This window comes from Netta rufina (assembly GCF_964035555.1).
Source record: "Netta rufina genome assembly, chromosome: 8".
NCBI lineage: Eukaryota > Metazoa > Chordata > Aves > Anseriformes > Anatidae > Netta > Netta rufina.
Genome location: NC_140131.1, coordinates 22,290,752 through 22,306,412, shown reverse-complemented (window position 1 = coordinate 22,306,412; position 15,661 = coordinate 22,290,752). Strand labels below are relative to the sequence as shown.

General features: G+C 54.2%; 1 protein-coding gene across 2 annotated transcripts in view; it reads right to left on the bottom strand.

The window, feature by feature from the left end:
- The window catches only part of PRRX1 (paired related homeobox 1), a 35,045-nt gene extending 21,092 nt beyond the window's left edge, over window positions 1–13,953 (bottom strand). For both annotated transcript variants that reach the window (XM_084291481.1, XM_084291482.1), the window contains exon 1: window positions 13,439–13,953. In XM_084291481.1, the coding sequence (XP_084147607.1) occupies window positions 13,439–13,679 (241 nt within the window). In that variant the 5' untranslated portion in view covers window positions 13,680–13,953. The remainder of the gene's footprint in view (window positions 1–13,438) is intronic.
- Between the last annotated feature and the right edge of the window lie 1,708 nt (window positions 13,954–15,661).

Below are 15,661 nucleotides of genomic sequence, written 5' to 3'. Positions count from 1 at the left end.
GAGAATCCAGGCCAGAGAGCACTGCTGCTCTGATGAAGTAATTGAAACTCCAGCCCCAATTTCCTGTGGACATCCCTGCAACACCAGGCCAGGGCTGGCAGAGCTCGGAGCTGAGACCAGGCAGACCAAGCCTGTGGATTTTGGTATTGCTGCACCCAATTTTGAGCCGTGACACCAGGAGAAAGCAGAGGCGAGGCACTGAGCACATCCGTGTGCCAGCCAGGGCCATGGCCACACCACACCATCCACCGGTGTTCTCCTCTTTTCCTGCTGCCATCAGCCATTCCTGTAGGCTCGGACCAGTAGATGGCACCAGAATAACAGAAAAGTCCCTCTGGTTCTGCCCTCTGCGTTTTCCCAAATTCTCCTGCAGCCCCCTGCACAGCCCGCTGCTGGGGTGCTGGGAGCAAGCAGCGGTCCTCAGCTCTGGGATGGGGAAGCCTGGTGGGAGCTGCCCCGCAACAGGACTGCTTAAAGTTTCAGCAAACCAAGTTAAAAATAAAGAAACATCAAATAAAGAGCTTTCTTCCCGTTTTCAGGTTTCAAAAAAACATTTTTTTTCCCCTAGCGTATTGCTTTTACGTGAAAAATAGAAGCAAATATTGAACCAAAGCATCTGAAATTCTCTCTTTACGGAGAAAAAGCCTAAAGCAGGCTGAACAGCCAGGGACCAGCCTGCAGCAAAACCCAGCCACGTCAAGGCTGGTTCAGGATTACCCCACTCACTGGATCTGTCCCCCTGGTGATAGCAATGGACGGCCACGCTTTGGGAAGCAGGGCTGGGATGACGGTGGTCAGGCACATTGCACACCCTGGAGCCACGGCTGTGGCCCTGCCACGGAGGTTTAACGTGCTCACAGAAGCACACGAATTTTTTCAGAAGCTTGAATCTTGCCTGGGGTCAGTCTGGGACCAATTCAGAGACCCTCTGACTTTTCATACCCAGAATTCAGCTTTGAGCACGGCTCAGTCCAGCACCACTGTAAGAAAAGTTGGATTATTTCAATCTCTTTCTTCTCCCCATTATCAATCGTACCCAAGCAAAGTACAAATCCACCAAACTATTTTCCAAACCATTTCTCAGCACAATTTTTTTTTTTATTTTTTTTACTTAATGGCCCTTCCAGGAACAAAACGCATTTGGAAACCTCGGTGCCTGAACCTTTCTTGGCCAACAGCGTGTCCTCGAGCACGCAGCCGTGAGCAGCGAGCATCCCTGCTGGGAAGTGACCAGCCTGGCAGGGTGGAGGACAGCTCCCGTCCCCACGGGCTGGCCGGTGGAGCAGAGATCAGCCACGAGGGCTTCGTGCTGTGATCGCTGCCCACGGAGCTGCCTCTCCGCAGCTCTTCGGCGATCCCTGGTTTCTGCAGGCTCTTCCCTGGCTGGCAACGAACACAAAACAGAGAAGAGAAGTGGCAAGAGATGGCTCCGATGGCTGTCACCGCCTCTGCACAAAGCCTTTCGCTCCTTGCCCTCGGTGCCAGCCCTGCGCAGACATCTCCAACCTTCCCAGGGAGCCCAGCCTACTGATTCGCAGCCCCTCCATCCCCAGATGTTGCTGGATGTGGTCATCCCCCACCCCACTGTTAATTAGATTTGCAGCTCTCCCTGTTTTCCTCATTTTACCCAAAGTTGCGTTTACGAGACGCTGTTCGCACACTCCTCAACCTGGCCAGAAATACCAGAAATCTCCCACAACGGCCTGTTTTGTTCAGAGCCTCTGAAAACTCAGAAGAGATCCCAAAATAGGGGATCAAAAGCTATTTCTGTGCCTGATGTTCGCCCTTTTTAGCTCTGCAGAGGTTCTCCTGTCTCCGCTATTCTTAACAGTGGGATTTTGGATAGATTTTGGGAAGGGGATTGTCCTATAAATGAGCCTGGCAGCTGGTTCACATAAGTGAGTTACGATCAGGGATGAGGCCATTGCTTTCCTTTTGTTTCTCGCTGTGTTTTGGTTCAAACCTGTAAACAGATTTGCACCGAGTGGATCTGCATTCTCCATCTGGTCCTGTGATCCCATTTCCTGGCAGGAATATCCCTGACATCGAGTTGTGCAGGAATGCTGCAGCACATCCATGCGTCCTGCGGCCAGAGCCGAGCTGCTGGTTTTTTTTTGGTGTCTGCACGCACGGCCGTAGCGCGTCACCCAGTTACCCCAAAGGGACTTCCAGACATCCCCTTCAGGGATGGAGAAGCCAACACTCTCCTTCCTAATTATTTCCAGTGATTACCTTGCATCTTACAGTTAAAAAACGCGTATTTTCAACCTCCTTTCAATGCTCCTCTGGCTTTTGCTCTCAGCCACTGGCTCTTGTCCTACCTTCCTTTGATGGATTAGAGAGGAAAACAAAGAAGTCTTCCTAGAGAGTCAGGGAAATGGGGATTCAAATCCATCATCACGGTGTCTGGAAGGACTCTCAGCACTGCCCAGCCCGAGAGGGACAGCGATACGTCACACGAGCAAAACCAGGAGGAGAGCAGGGAAAACCAGCACCACCGCCCGCGAGAAAACCCCCGTTTGGTACCCAGCCCTGCAGAGAGCACTCCAGCCTGAAAGCAAAGCGTCCCCTTGGCTTGCTCGCCTGTCACCTCCTCCTGCCACTGCCAGACAGGAGCTCAGCGACCGCTCGATCAGCTCCTGGGCCACGGAGCCCACACGAGCCAGCCTGGAGTGACTGAGGGCAGCTTTGCCGTGCAGTTTTCTTGCTATCACATACCAGATTGTCTTTTCAATCACACCAGCTCCTTCCAGCCCACAACACCCATGCTGAAAGGCACATTTAAGAAACCTGTTGCCTGGCTTCCCAGCAGCAGGTAGCTCCCAGTTTGTGCGCCCCTTCCCCATCCGCATGCTCCTCCTCAGCCTGGTGGGTCCCCCTTTTCTTGGGGTCTCCATCCCATCCTCCTACCACCTCTTCCAGTGCTCCCTTACCCACAAAAGACCTGGGAGGACTTCCTCACCACCACACTTAAATCTCCCTTGCTGCAACCCAAGTACACATGCCTGGAGGTCACCCTACACCATCCCCTTCCTATAGCAGCCCTGCATCTATCTGAAGGCTGTTCTCCATCACCTCTTCTGGAGGCTAAGCACCTCTTTCCTCCCAGCCTGGGAATTCTGCAGCTCTTTATTGCTCTTCTCTGGACTTTTGTTGCTCGGTTTGCATCCTCCTCAACACGCAGCGTGCACAACTGGAGCCCACCTGGAGCCCTCCCCGCAGCCGCGTCCAAGAGGACACTGCACAAACGAAGCAGAACTAGAGGAGACACCGGGGGTGAAAAACATCTGCCTCTCCTCATAAAGATGCGGCTTTCTGCATTGAGCAGGGAGTTGGTCCAAGGCCAGGCGAGCAGATTTGCAAAGGGCATGGAGCCACGGCACTCCGGTGTACGCTCCTTATACCAGATTCATCCCTGTTCCTACAGGAAGCAGGTCGGCAGCTCCTACACCACCTTTCTTATAGGGCACCAAGTAGACTCAGGCATGGCTTGGTGGAGACATCTGCTCCCTAAGAGCAATCATATCCTGCTAGCAAGCCCAAATCCCCAGCTGGGAGCCACTGGACAAGCCCCATCCATCTTGCTGAGCACCCAGGGCCAGACCTCGTGGAGCACATCCCGTGTAGGACCAGCTCCCCACAGCCGGGGCGCTTGGTGCCAGACGGAGGAAGGGTTAGCACCAAAATAGGCCGTGAATGAGCGACATGGGGCTTTTCATTCTTCTCCAAACCCCTCGTTTTCCTAAGGGGAATGCCTCAAAAAACCCAGTGGGGGGAGAGGAGGAATTCACAGCTCCCTTCCAAAACCCAGGCTTTGTTTGTTTGATCATTTTTTTAAATGATCAAGTAACTTGTGAATACAATTTCTGATGATTCCCACATCCTCCCAGCTGGAGGACGGCTCATGAACAGGCTCCAAACTCTGTAAATGAGCTTGTTAGTCATAAGTCTTCAAACAGGCTTGATAAACAACTTTCAGCCTGCAGGATATTCATCAACCATTCTGTCTGCCTGGTCTCCTGACACTAATTTATTATTTACAATGAGAGATCCCTCTCCTAAATCACAGGTGATTGTTTCTTTTCACTGATTAGCTGGGTTTTTTTAGATTTTTTTTTTTTTAAGGAGAAAATGAAAAACAAATCACAAACAAGCAATGCGTAGCAAACGCTTATTCCTGAGCAATTCCCCCAGTTTCCATGAGACACATCAGCAGTCGTCCAAATGAAATAAACTGTCAGCAAAGATCTTTTTGGCCAAACGTTAAAGACCGGGCAACAGCCAAGAAAAAGAGCTCAGAAATTCCCAGGAGCTGGTTGGGACGACTGTGTCGGACACCGGCTTCCCCAACACCAGCATCCTTTGGGCACGCGGAGACCCCAAGCATCTCAAGATGTTGGGGGAGATCAGAGCCGGCGTGGCAAGAGCTGCCACCATCAACTGTTGTGTGAAGCACACGGCTGGGTCACCAAAGGGGATCTCCTTAATGCTAATCAGTTAATTAACGAGGAAGGTGGTCGGTTCCAGAGACAGAGGCAGATGAAATAGCAATTAGCTGGCGGTGATGCAGAGAGAGAATATTCCCGAATTAAAGCCAACCTTTTATATATCACCTCTCCAGCAGGTTTCAAAGCCCCTTATTAAGGGGTTGGGATCATTATCCAGTTACATGGGTAGGGAAACTGAGGCACAACGGGGTGGACTTGGCCAAATTAGTCCATTAAATGTAGAAGAAAAAGACCACAGCCAAGGCACTAAGGCATTTTGGAGCAGTAAAAGACCAGCCGGGTAATCCTATAAGGCCATCTCTACTGACATTCAGGGCGGGACACACACAAAAAACAGTTTTAATTTAGATTTTGGGTGGAAGCCCAGGACAAAATGCTGTACCCTACAAACCCTGCCTGCAGTACCCCCAAGCAGAGCAGCCCCCTACAGCCTGGGGAGAACACAGAGCAGACAAATGCCCTCCCAAGCAAGCTGGCTTTGTGTGCACATAATATCCAGACCCGTGTTTCCATCACCACCACTTGGGGACCCAGGAATGGGTCCCCATTCCTGGTCCACAAAGAGGCGCAGACCCCCGTCATCATTTAGTGTGAAGAAGTAGAATGCAGAGCTCAACTCCATCACGTTCTTGAAAACTTTTTTCCCCTCTCATTGCAAAAACAGATACATTTGCTCGGACACCCTACAGCACTTCAGACCAGACAACTTGTGCGTGGAGAGGGACTTCCCAGTGCCAACACAGAGCAAACACATTTTGGGGAAGAGGCGCAGTTTTTACCAGCTTTCTCCAGTAATATCAGTGTCGGAGCCACCCATCCCAAACAGGGACGTGATGATGGATTTCCTCCACGCTGTCCCCTTCATCCAGGTGAAAAGGAGACCACCTCAGCGACCATGCAGGACAACCACAGGTATGCAGCATTACAGGAGTGTCTCCAGCCACTGGGGAAGAAGGCTGTAAAACCCTAAAGGAAACCAGCCCAGGCTTCACGGTGGCAGGAACCACCTGCGGTACAATCAACCAAGGGCAGCCCCTTCTGCATCGCCAGCCCCTGAGCATTAACGCTCTGCTCTCACCGTTACGGCTCCAGCACCTTTCCCCATTTAAGTCCCCACAGAGCCCTGACTCCGCTGACCTGATGCTGAGAAGCGATGGCTCTTCAGAAGCTGTGACCATAATTTTTTTTTCCCCAAACGTGGGCCATATTAGTGACGCTTCCAAAAAGCAGATGATTTCCAGAAGCGCTGAGCAGGACTTCACAGCTCTGCCGGCTGCAGCTCTGCCCAGCTCACCCACTGCTCAAACACAACCAAAACGAGAGCAAAGCACAGACTAGCACAAGTCCCCGTGGGTTAAAAAATCCTACCTGACTTTAACTGGTCCAGCATCTACACTGGCTACAAGACAGGGTTGGGGGCTACTTGGACACAGCCTCCTGCAGCCTCCCACCCTGCTCCATCACCTCCAGGCACCCCGGTTTGTTCCCACAGCCCCGGGACTGTTGGTCCCCTTCACATCCACATGCCATTTTCTTTCCAAGCCTGCCCGCTCAGCAGCTGTTGCTGGCGATTTTATCTTGCCCCCAGACACACAGGGCCGTGGATAAATTTGGTTTTACTGTGGTCAAGGAGGCCACAGGAGAAATTCATCTGCTGGTGGGCTCAGAGCAGGAAGCGATGTCCCCAGGCTCCTGATGAATTCCAGCTCTCGGTGCAAGAGCAGATTTGCTGCCTGAGCAGCTCATCAGGACGTGGAGAGGGTCCTGGCCAGATCCCGAGCGGCTCTTTGGACACTCGCCCTGCCCAGCAGTCTTGCTGACTGGATGGAGTTTCTCCTGTAGGAAAATTTCTCTAGCCAGAAACAAGGGGGGGGGGGAAATTTGGGTGGAATATGAACTGGACGCTGCGATAGGATGTAGTGACTTGTTAACAGCTCGGCTGGCTCCCCTCACCTCTCTTCTCTCCTTCCCCTTCCAGGAACACCAGGCACCAGGAGGTCCTGGGCTGCCACTCCAAGGCCAACGCTCACTTGGTACAGGCACGACAAATCCAGACTGTCTGGGACAGGGCTTTAAACACTGGTGTAACCTTTTCTTAGCCTCTGGAGGTGAGAGAGGAGCCCAGAAAGCTAATGCAAACTGAAATGGATGCTCACTGGCTTGCTCATCAAGCCTCCCTTCCCAGACGCCAGGCTTTCCATGGCAGGAGGCAGCCCTCAGCCTCAGCACTGCTGCTCTGCTCCCTACCCAATCTGCATCCCCTAGATGTCCTCATCTGAGAGAAATTTCTCTCAAAATGAGGCTGCCATGGTCCCAGCAGACATGCAACATTTCTCCGCTCAGCTCCCACCCCGGCCTCACAGCATCTTCCGTGGGTACAGGGTAGAAGGCTGCCGGGCCCAGCAGAGAGAGAGAGGGAAAGGAAGGGAAGTGGCAGGTTAGGTGTGCATCACGCGTTCACAAATCAATGTATGAAGTGAAAAACATGAGCAGAGCCAGCAAACCTCCGTGCTGGAGGGCCCTGAGCTGTTACAACACAAGTGACAAAGCACAAAGCCCCGCAGGCCTGTTCCACGGGGCTGGTGGCGACGGTGTCTACACACGTGAGCTTCAACTGATGGCATCTCTAACACAGAGCCTTTGAAAAGGACTTTTCTTCACAGAGACTCTCCATGTAAGAGGTTGAATTTATGCTGCTTCATCCCCTCACAGGGAGGGACTGCCAGCAGCCTTCACCACATCCCATGGGACTGCTGGGATTTAGCAGCCCCTTGAGACGTCTGCTCCCTCCCCAAAGCAGCCGGCGGGTTCAGAAGTTACGTCCCACGGACAGAAACCATCCAGCAGGCTTTTCTTGGAGGAACCAGGCTAAGAACACAACACCCCGGTGTCCTGAGCGTAAAGCTTCAAGGACAGTTCAGAGGGGAAGCACGATCGGGGCCTCGGACGACAGCTCCTCCGGCCAGGCCGTGGTGTTCTCGCTTCACAGCTCCATAATCCGCCCCAAAGCCCAAGCCTCCTTTCGGAAAGGCAAGTAGGGTGGGGAACCAGAAACGCAGTGATTCATCCTCCCCAGAAACAGAGGCCCAAGTCTGGAATATTGTGACACTTGGTAAATCCTCGTGATGCACTTCATTATGCAAGAGAGGCCCAGCAGGAGCACAGCTCCCTCAGGGCTCCTTCGTATGGGTTTCAAAACCGATTAAATATATCATAAACAACTTGCAACCAGGAATAAACACCTATAATCCCATCAAGCCATGCTGGTGATGTCAAAAACCACGGCAGCAAACTCGGAGTTGTCAGGGAAAAAAAAAAAAAAAAAAAGAGAAAAAACAAGAATATAGCCTTGAAGGAATTATGGCCCTGTAATTCTGCGTCTGCCTTGTCAGAGCATTCGGCTTTAAAGTTTGCCAGCTCCTCCCAGCCACTCCTGCTTATACTTTGTCCGTGCTCTTGCTCCCTCTTTCCAGGCTCCCTAACATCACGTATTTGGATGCCTGTTGCACCTCTGCTGAAAGGCAAAAGGCTCGTGCCCCCGAACGCAGACAGCAAAACCGCTTCATGCCTGCGCAGAAATATTCCACCAGCCTCAAAAAGAGCTTTTTGCATGACTCAAGGCTGCTGGTCAAGACTTTAAACGCTAATACTCATCAATTGGCATCCACATAAGCGGCCCATTGAATCGCATGCAATGACTCGTGTGAGTAAGGATTGCACAAATTAACCCTGAGATAATATTTTCCCATGCGATCACTGCTTTCTACATCATCAAAAAGATGGAAAATAGACTGGCTAGTAGTGGAAACTCGGTGCAGATGACAGAAAGCTGATGTTCATTAAGAGAGTTCTAGCAGTTCAGACCAAACCTTTAAGTTTTATGAGAGATTTCAAAATCTAATTTTCATGGAAATGTTTTCATTACATTAAGGGGAGTAGGGTGGGGGGGAGTAAAAACCTTCAGCAAAATCTTTTTCGAATTAAAAAGTTGGAAGCTTTGTGCAGATGGATTGAAAACACAAATACCATCAGCAAATTATGAGACCATGAGAACCAGGAAGCAAAACTGATTATGATCAAAAAAAAGTGAAATTCACAAACAAATAAAAGTCTAGTTTCGGCCGTCAAAAAGAGGGCGGCACGGCCAGAACTTGCAAACTGAGTCAGCGCCCTCCTTCAGCTTCACATGGCTCCTTTTTTCTTTTGTTAATAGTAAGCTGATTATTATTTGTTTTTTTTTTGTTGTTTTTTTTTTTTTTTAATAAAAAAGTTTGGTTCCAAGTTTGTGACAGTCACATTTCCATCTTTTGTCTGCCTCCAGAAGATCTAGAAATTTATGTCAAAACCAGATATTTTTTCCACTTCGAATTGTAGGATTCAGAGATGCAAGAAAAATATCAGCGTGAGACATTTGACCGAAAAATCATGCCCCAGCTAGCCTGAGAGTGAAATTAAAAAGATGCAACATGCGTGGAAAGAAGTGAATGAAGCTTTTAACTGGTTTTCTGCGTTGGTTACCTGGCCTGCTATCCAAGCTTTATCCCCAAGAACGTGGCTCACCCTTCCTGCGAGGAGCCTCTAGGACACACGCAGCACCGCTGGCACGCGGAAAGATTTCTCCCACAAGAACAGGGCTGAATTTTTCATGCAGACAGCCCAAACGACAAGCGCCTTAAAAAAAATATCAACCCGATCCCCAATTTTTCCACTTCAGCGGCTGGACAAGGAGGACTTGGGTGCAGAAAGTCCTTTCTGGCAGCAGCCTGTAGGGATGCTCACCGCTGCCAGAGGGGTTAAAGTCAGCAGCCGCTTTGCCCTGTAACCTGTGGGCAGCAGCAGCCCCTTCCTCCCCGCAGGCTCTTCCTTTGCCCACCAGCTCCACAGGACAAGAGAGGAAGAAAATATGAGCTGCTAGATTTAATCAATCTCTGCTCCAAAAGCGCTTTCTTCCTTCTTTTCTATTCTTTGTCCATCCCCAGTTGCCAGGCTCAGCATCTTCTGGGAATAAGGGCTGTGTTTTCCTAACAAAAGAGCCACTTAGGACTTGAAGATAACGCAAAGGTTTGCAAAGAAAACCCTGCAGTCCCTGGCGCTTCCTCTCGCGTTCCCAGGCGCCTCGGCAGTCCTCTGAGCCGCTCTCCCCTTCCCAAAGCGGTGGCAGAGCTTTTCCACCTCTTTTTAACAATTCAGATGTCTTTTTTTTGTGCAGGGTGGGGAGGCACCACAGCACTGCAGACAACCTCAGGATCAGAAGAAAAAGGAGAAACAATTCAACCTTTACACAAACCCTTCCCCTCCCGCAGCAACTGCACTTGCTCTAATTAAAAAGAGGGAATTAACAGCCTAAATACCAGCCATGTGGAAGCAGACCAAAGGTCCTTCAGCTCAGGATCCTGTCTCAGATGGCCTCTAATGACAGACAGAGGCAGCAATGGGGCGATCTCTGCCCCAGTTCATCCCTCCCGCCCCCAAAACCCACGGCTCCAAGCCGGTGATGCACCACAGCAGTGACGAGCCAACCCCGGCCCCTGTCCTCCCTCTGTTTGCCTTCTCCATTTTTAAAAACCATTTCCGTATCTGGCCTCTGCAAAACCCTGGTACAAGACCCGTCATCGTGCCGGCTGGGGAAAGCAGCCCTTCCTCGTGCTCTCACCCTACGAGGAATGAGATGAAACCAGCATGGATGCTCTGCCTGCCCCATCCCGAGCAGAGCAAAGAAACTCACCTCCTCCCCGCTGCCCCGCCAGGGGTTTCCACTCCCCGGGGAAGCTTTTTTTGGTGCCAAGGGGTCACGATGCCCGCTGAGCCAGAAGCAGCAGTGGGGAGCTGCAGGCTGCCCGGGCCCTGGCTGTGATTTTGAAGCTGCCCCGACAGCCTGAGTTGGGCTGCCAGCCCGGAGAAACTCACAGCCCCCAGACCTCCACCTCTTTTACACGGAAGAGAAATTGCAGGGCAGTAATAACTCCAATATGCAGGACTTGTGCACGTACCGGATCAAAGCGGGCTTTAGTCGTTCCTCACAAAAGAAAGGCGAGCACAACAATTTTTCTTGTGCTGCTCAGGCTTTCTCCACGTCGTTTTATGAGCCGTCAACAGCCAGGCTCAAACAAACAAAACAAAACAAAAAAGCAGATGGCAAAAAAATGCCATCTTTAAAACTAGCTAATAGCTCACCAGCTCCGGGTTTGGAGAAGCGATCCCGCTCAGAGCCACGAGCTTTGGGAACCCACCAGCAGTTTTCTGCCACCACCAAGGGCAGGGGAGCAAGGAGAGCTGGCTGCCCGTGCTGGGAAGCCCAGCGAGTCCCCTCTGCTGATCTGGGACTGCATTTTCATCACGGTTTTAGCTGGAGTCAGTGGAAACCCTGCTACCAAAGCAAGCGTTGGCTGGATCTTATCAGGTGGCTTTGCAATGAGGAGCAAGTCTGAGTCCTCCTGGCTGAAGGGCAGAGGCTGGGAGGGTTGCAGTGAATTTTATCAGCTGTTAAGGAATGGTTTTCACACCTACAGTTCAAACCGAAGTCAGTGAGTGACAGTTTCGCAGCACCACTGAAAATAAAAATCAGTCCCTTAATACACTGACATTTCTCCCTGTCTGCGTTACAATCAGAGCTACTCCCAGAAATGTTTTCCTTTTTTTAAAATAGGAAAAAAGCTTTGTCCTCAACCCCTTCCAAATGAATTCACGGTAATGTAGTCCCTCCAAACTCCAAATAAAACTTTTTGTCATTTCCGTGTCAAGCTTTTTCCCCGTAATTTCACGTTACACGAGGAGCACCCAATATTTTGGGTTCGCACCCCGCTTCGGGACAGAAACCAGCGGCAGACCGACTGTCCCCCAGGTCAGCAGATCGTTTCCAGTATTCCTGCGACATTCCACAACTCCAAACAGCTCTCACCTCCTCTCCCTTCGTAACACGGAGGATAACCGAGCCCTGTGTTAGCTTTTCCGCCGAACCAGCTCTCATTTTTCACCGAGAAAAGCTCAAACCCACCGCTGCTCAGCTCTCATGCAGCCTTTTTCCTGCGGGCGCTGCAAAGCACTTCACAAAACACATGCCACGGGTGGGGAAACTGAGGCACGGAGACGCAGGGGGTCTGCGAAACACATCAGCGAAGGAGCCAGGGAGCCCAGATGACAGCTCTGCCCAATAAACCAGGGAGAATTTATCCCCGGTATTTATTTTTTGCTTACTTTAGAATACTTTTAAAACTTTCTAATTCACCGCAACGGCATTAAAACTTTTACTGCGTTCGGGGAACTGCTGGTTTATTTTAAGTTGGAGTTTGGTCCCTGCCCGGCAATGCTGGCTGGGAAACACACCCTCAGCCCGTGATTTCGGTCCGGTTCCTGCTCGAAGAGCAGGGTGGGTGTCAGGGGAACACAGCCCCTCTTTGCCACGCTGAGCAAGCCAGCTCGGCAATTGGCAATGGGCAGCACCAGGAGCAAAGCAGGGCCAAATAAAATACGATAAACGAAACTGGGGGGGGAAAAGGAGGAAAAAAAGAGACGTTTGCATAACTCGTTGGTTAGTATCGCGGGGACTCTCCGGCCGCAGCGGCACAGGGAGCCGAATCACGGGGGAGCGGCGATCGCTGCCCTCCTTCCCTATTATCCCAAACCACGCACATTTAGGGCCAGAAATGTAATTTTACTCCTGGGAAGGGGCATTTTTAAAGCCGTTTTCCCCGCAGCCGTTGTCCCATCCTGGCCAGGCTCTCCGGGAAGGGAGCGGGACAAATCCCCTCGCCTTTGCCCTTGGGGTCCCGCGGGATGGGGACGCGGGGAACGGCTGCTTTCTTGTAGGGCTCTCCTTTTCCAAGGCCGGTTTCCCTCTCGGCACGGCTCCGGGAACCCAAAAAGGCGAGGAAGCCCCGGAGGAGCCCCGGGGGGCAGCGGGAGGAAGGCGGCTGCCGGCTGCGGGTCGGGCTCCTCGCCCCCGGAGCCTCGGCGGTGCCGGGAGGGGGGCGCAGCGGGGAGGGCTCCCCCCTACAGCCGGGGGGTCGGGGGGCTTGGGGAGGGGGTCGGTGTCCGGCTCCGTTCCCTTCTCCCCCGCTGCCACCGCGGCGTTGCCGCTCGTTGATCGCGGCTGCCGGCGAGAGGCGGAAAAAAAAAAAAAAAAAAAAAAAAAAAAAAAGAAAACGAAAAGGGAGGTTTTCGTCGGCTTTTCGTTTTTCGCCTCTCGTTGGCGGCCTGGCCGCCCCCGGGGGGGCTCCTGGGGAGCCCTCGGAAGCGAGCCCGTGTCCGTAGCCACGTCCGTGCCCGTGCCCGCCGCGGGAGGGACGAAAATCGCAACGAAAATCGCAACGAAAATCGCGCCCAGTCCCTTCGCCCGCGGATATATACATAAACAGAGAGATATCTATTTATTTTTTAACCGAAACGAAGGTAATAAAGGATCGGGGGGGGGGGGAGATTTGCGCACCTACCTCGCCCCTTTCATAGCGCTGCGCTCGGAAAACACCGCGCAAGGCTGCGCCCCTTCCCCGCCGCGACGGGAGCCGGGGACGGGGGTGCCCGGAGCCAGGAAAAAGGGGGCAGGAGGTGGCCGGCGGCTCCGTTTTGCGGCGCCGCAAGTCCCCTCGGGCTGTTTGCGAGGGCAAAGCCGTCGGAAAATGGCTCGGCGGGTCCCATCCGGAGCGGCGAGGTGCTCCGAGCTCCGACGGGATGGATGGAGAGGGAGGGAGGGTTGGATGGAGAGAAGGATGGATGGAGGGATGGATAAAGGGGTGGATGGAGGGAGAAAGGAAGGGATGGGGGGATAGAGGGATGGATGGGGGGATAGAGGGATGGATGGGGGGATAGAGGGATGGATGGGGGGCTGGATCCTGCCGGCCCCGTCCCGTAGAGCCCCGTGCTCAGCCCCCCGGCAGGCGATGCGCTCGGGGGGCTCAGCCCGCGTCCCCAGGGGGGGATCCCCCCGCACTTACTGTCCTGCTGCGGGGTGTCGCTGCCGCTGGTCAACCCGGGGGACTCCAACAAGCTCCGGCCGGGCTCGCCGCCACCCTCGTCCGCCTGGGCGGCCACCATGTCGCCCGCCTCCTCCAGGTCCAGCAGGTGGCTCACGGAGAAGTTCTTCTTGCCTTGTAAATTGTCCAAGCCGGCGGGGCCGTCGAGGCGGGCGGGCAGCAGGGCCTGCCTCTCCATGGCGTGGGCATAGCTGGACGCCATGGTGCTGAGCGGGGCTTTTCTGCCCTCGCCCCCCCCGGCGCCCACCGCCCCCGCTCCCCCCCAGCCGCCGGCCCTTCGAGGAGGGGAGGGGGGGAGGGGGGAAGCGCACGGCCCCAGGTGGGGGGACGACGACGACGACGACACGGGGACCCGACGGGATGGAGAGCTGCAGGGACCGGCTTTAAAACATGCCGGGGTGGAGGGGGGAAAAAAGGCGAAGCGGCCGGCTCGGGGCGCCGGGAGCTGCCGGCGGCCGGGAGGCGCACGGGGGCTGTGGGGCCGCTGGGGCGGGTGCGCCCCGTCCCTCCGCCTTCCCCTCCCGGCGGCTCCCGGCCCTTCCCTTCCCTTCCCCTCCCTTCCCTTCCCCTTCCTCCGCCCCTGCCCTCCCCTCCGCCCCGCACTTCAAACGCCGGGGGCGGCCCCGCCGCGCTCCGGGCCCCCCCTCCCGGGACGTGGCACCGGCCCCCGGTCCTGGTGCTGCGCCTCGCTCCGTGCTGGGGAGCCCCCCCGGGGGGAGAGGGGAGCGGTGCCCTCCGCCGGGGGGCCCCCTCTCGGCGGCCGGAGCACGGTGGGCACGGCCGCTGGGGGAGAGGAGTCGCCAAAGGGAGAGCTGGGGATGGAAAAGTGGCAGGGAGAAGGAAGGGGAAGAGCGAAGGGGAGAGGGAAAGGGGAAAAAAATAACCAAAGGGGGAGAAAAAGCGCAACGGAGAAGCCAGAAAGAGAGACGAGGCAAGAAGCAGCGAAAGTGAAATAGCAAAAGGAGAGCAAAAGCGAAATAGCAGGAGAGAAAAGGGGGAAAAACTGAACCAGCCCCCCAAAAAAACTAAAAGCAAAACAGCAGAGAAGAGAGAAAGACAGGGGAAGGAGGCGCAGAGGACACGCTCGGCTCCCCAAACCAGTGAGCGGAGAGGTCCCAGGGCCCTGCAGGTCCTGGGGGCTGAGGGCACGCAGGGGTGCAGGCAGCACCCCCAGACCCTTGCTCGCTGCAGAAGGGCCCCAAGAGCAGCCCCATGGGCACTGAGTGAGGCCGCTGGCACTGGCCATGCTCCCACCGGGCCAGGAAAGGTCCCCACGTCCCCGTGGCTGGAGCCTGGGCTCCGAGCTGCCACAGCCAGCCCAGAATTTCCATCTCCCCTGATCTGGGGAAAGAACATTTGATGCCATCAAAGGGCTCCAGATTGAAAACAGATGTGCTTCCCCGAGCCTCTCCATGCATTTAATTAAGGCACAGGCATGGAGGAGACATTTTCATCATTAGTTTGCTTTCAGCCCCCCCCCCCCTCCAGTCCCAGTTTACCCTTTGCAGTCTCCAAGACTCAAACGAGCGTGGCAGGGCTCTGCCGCCCGCAGCTCGGGGGCTGAGCAGTGCAAGCACTGGGGTGAAGCCGTGCGTGTGCACGGGAGGACGTGGGCGTACGTACACCCAAAATGCTGCGTGTGCATCTTCCTACACAGCTGTGCACGCCTCGCCGCGTGCTGGTGCGTCCCTTTTTTAGGATGGGTGTCAGCGTTCAGGGACCGTTTCTGCAGGGCATCCTACAGCACGTGCCCACGTGTTGGGTGGGGAAGGAGCCGTCCCTTCCCACAGCCGTGTGCCTCTCAGAGCCCAGCACAGCCAGGACAGTGAGGGTCTCCAGCCTGAGACACAACGGGGGTGTACACAATCCCTTGCTCTGAAGGACAGGGATCTGCCCTGTGCATGAAACATCTTTTTTCTCAGCCTCTGCCTTTCCCAGGGATTTGGCTGCCTTCTTTCTTGGTGAGCCTGCTTTTACCCTCTTTCTCCCTCAAACCAATCTTGCAGCTGGCCTGGCTTCTATGGGTAGGTGCAGGGGAGTCCCAGCCACACACATCCCCTTTCCAGTGGGGAAAGGCTGCACAGCCCCAGGCAACCTCTGCCACAGCAGAAGCCACAGCAAACAAAAGAGCAACTCTGTGCTCCCCTCACTCATGTCCTCACAGATATCCCAGGTAAGAAGCAT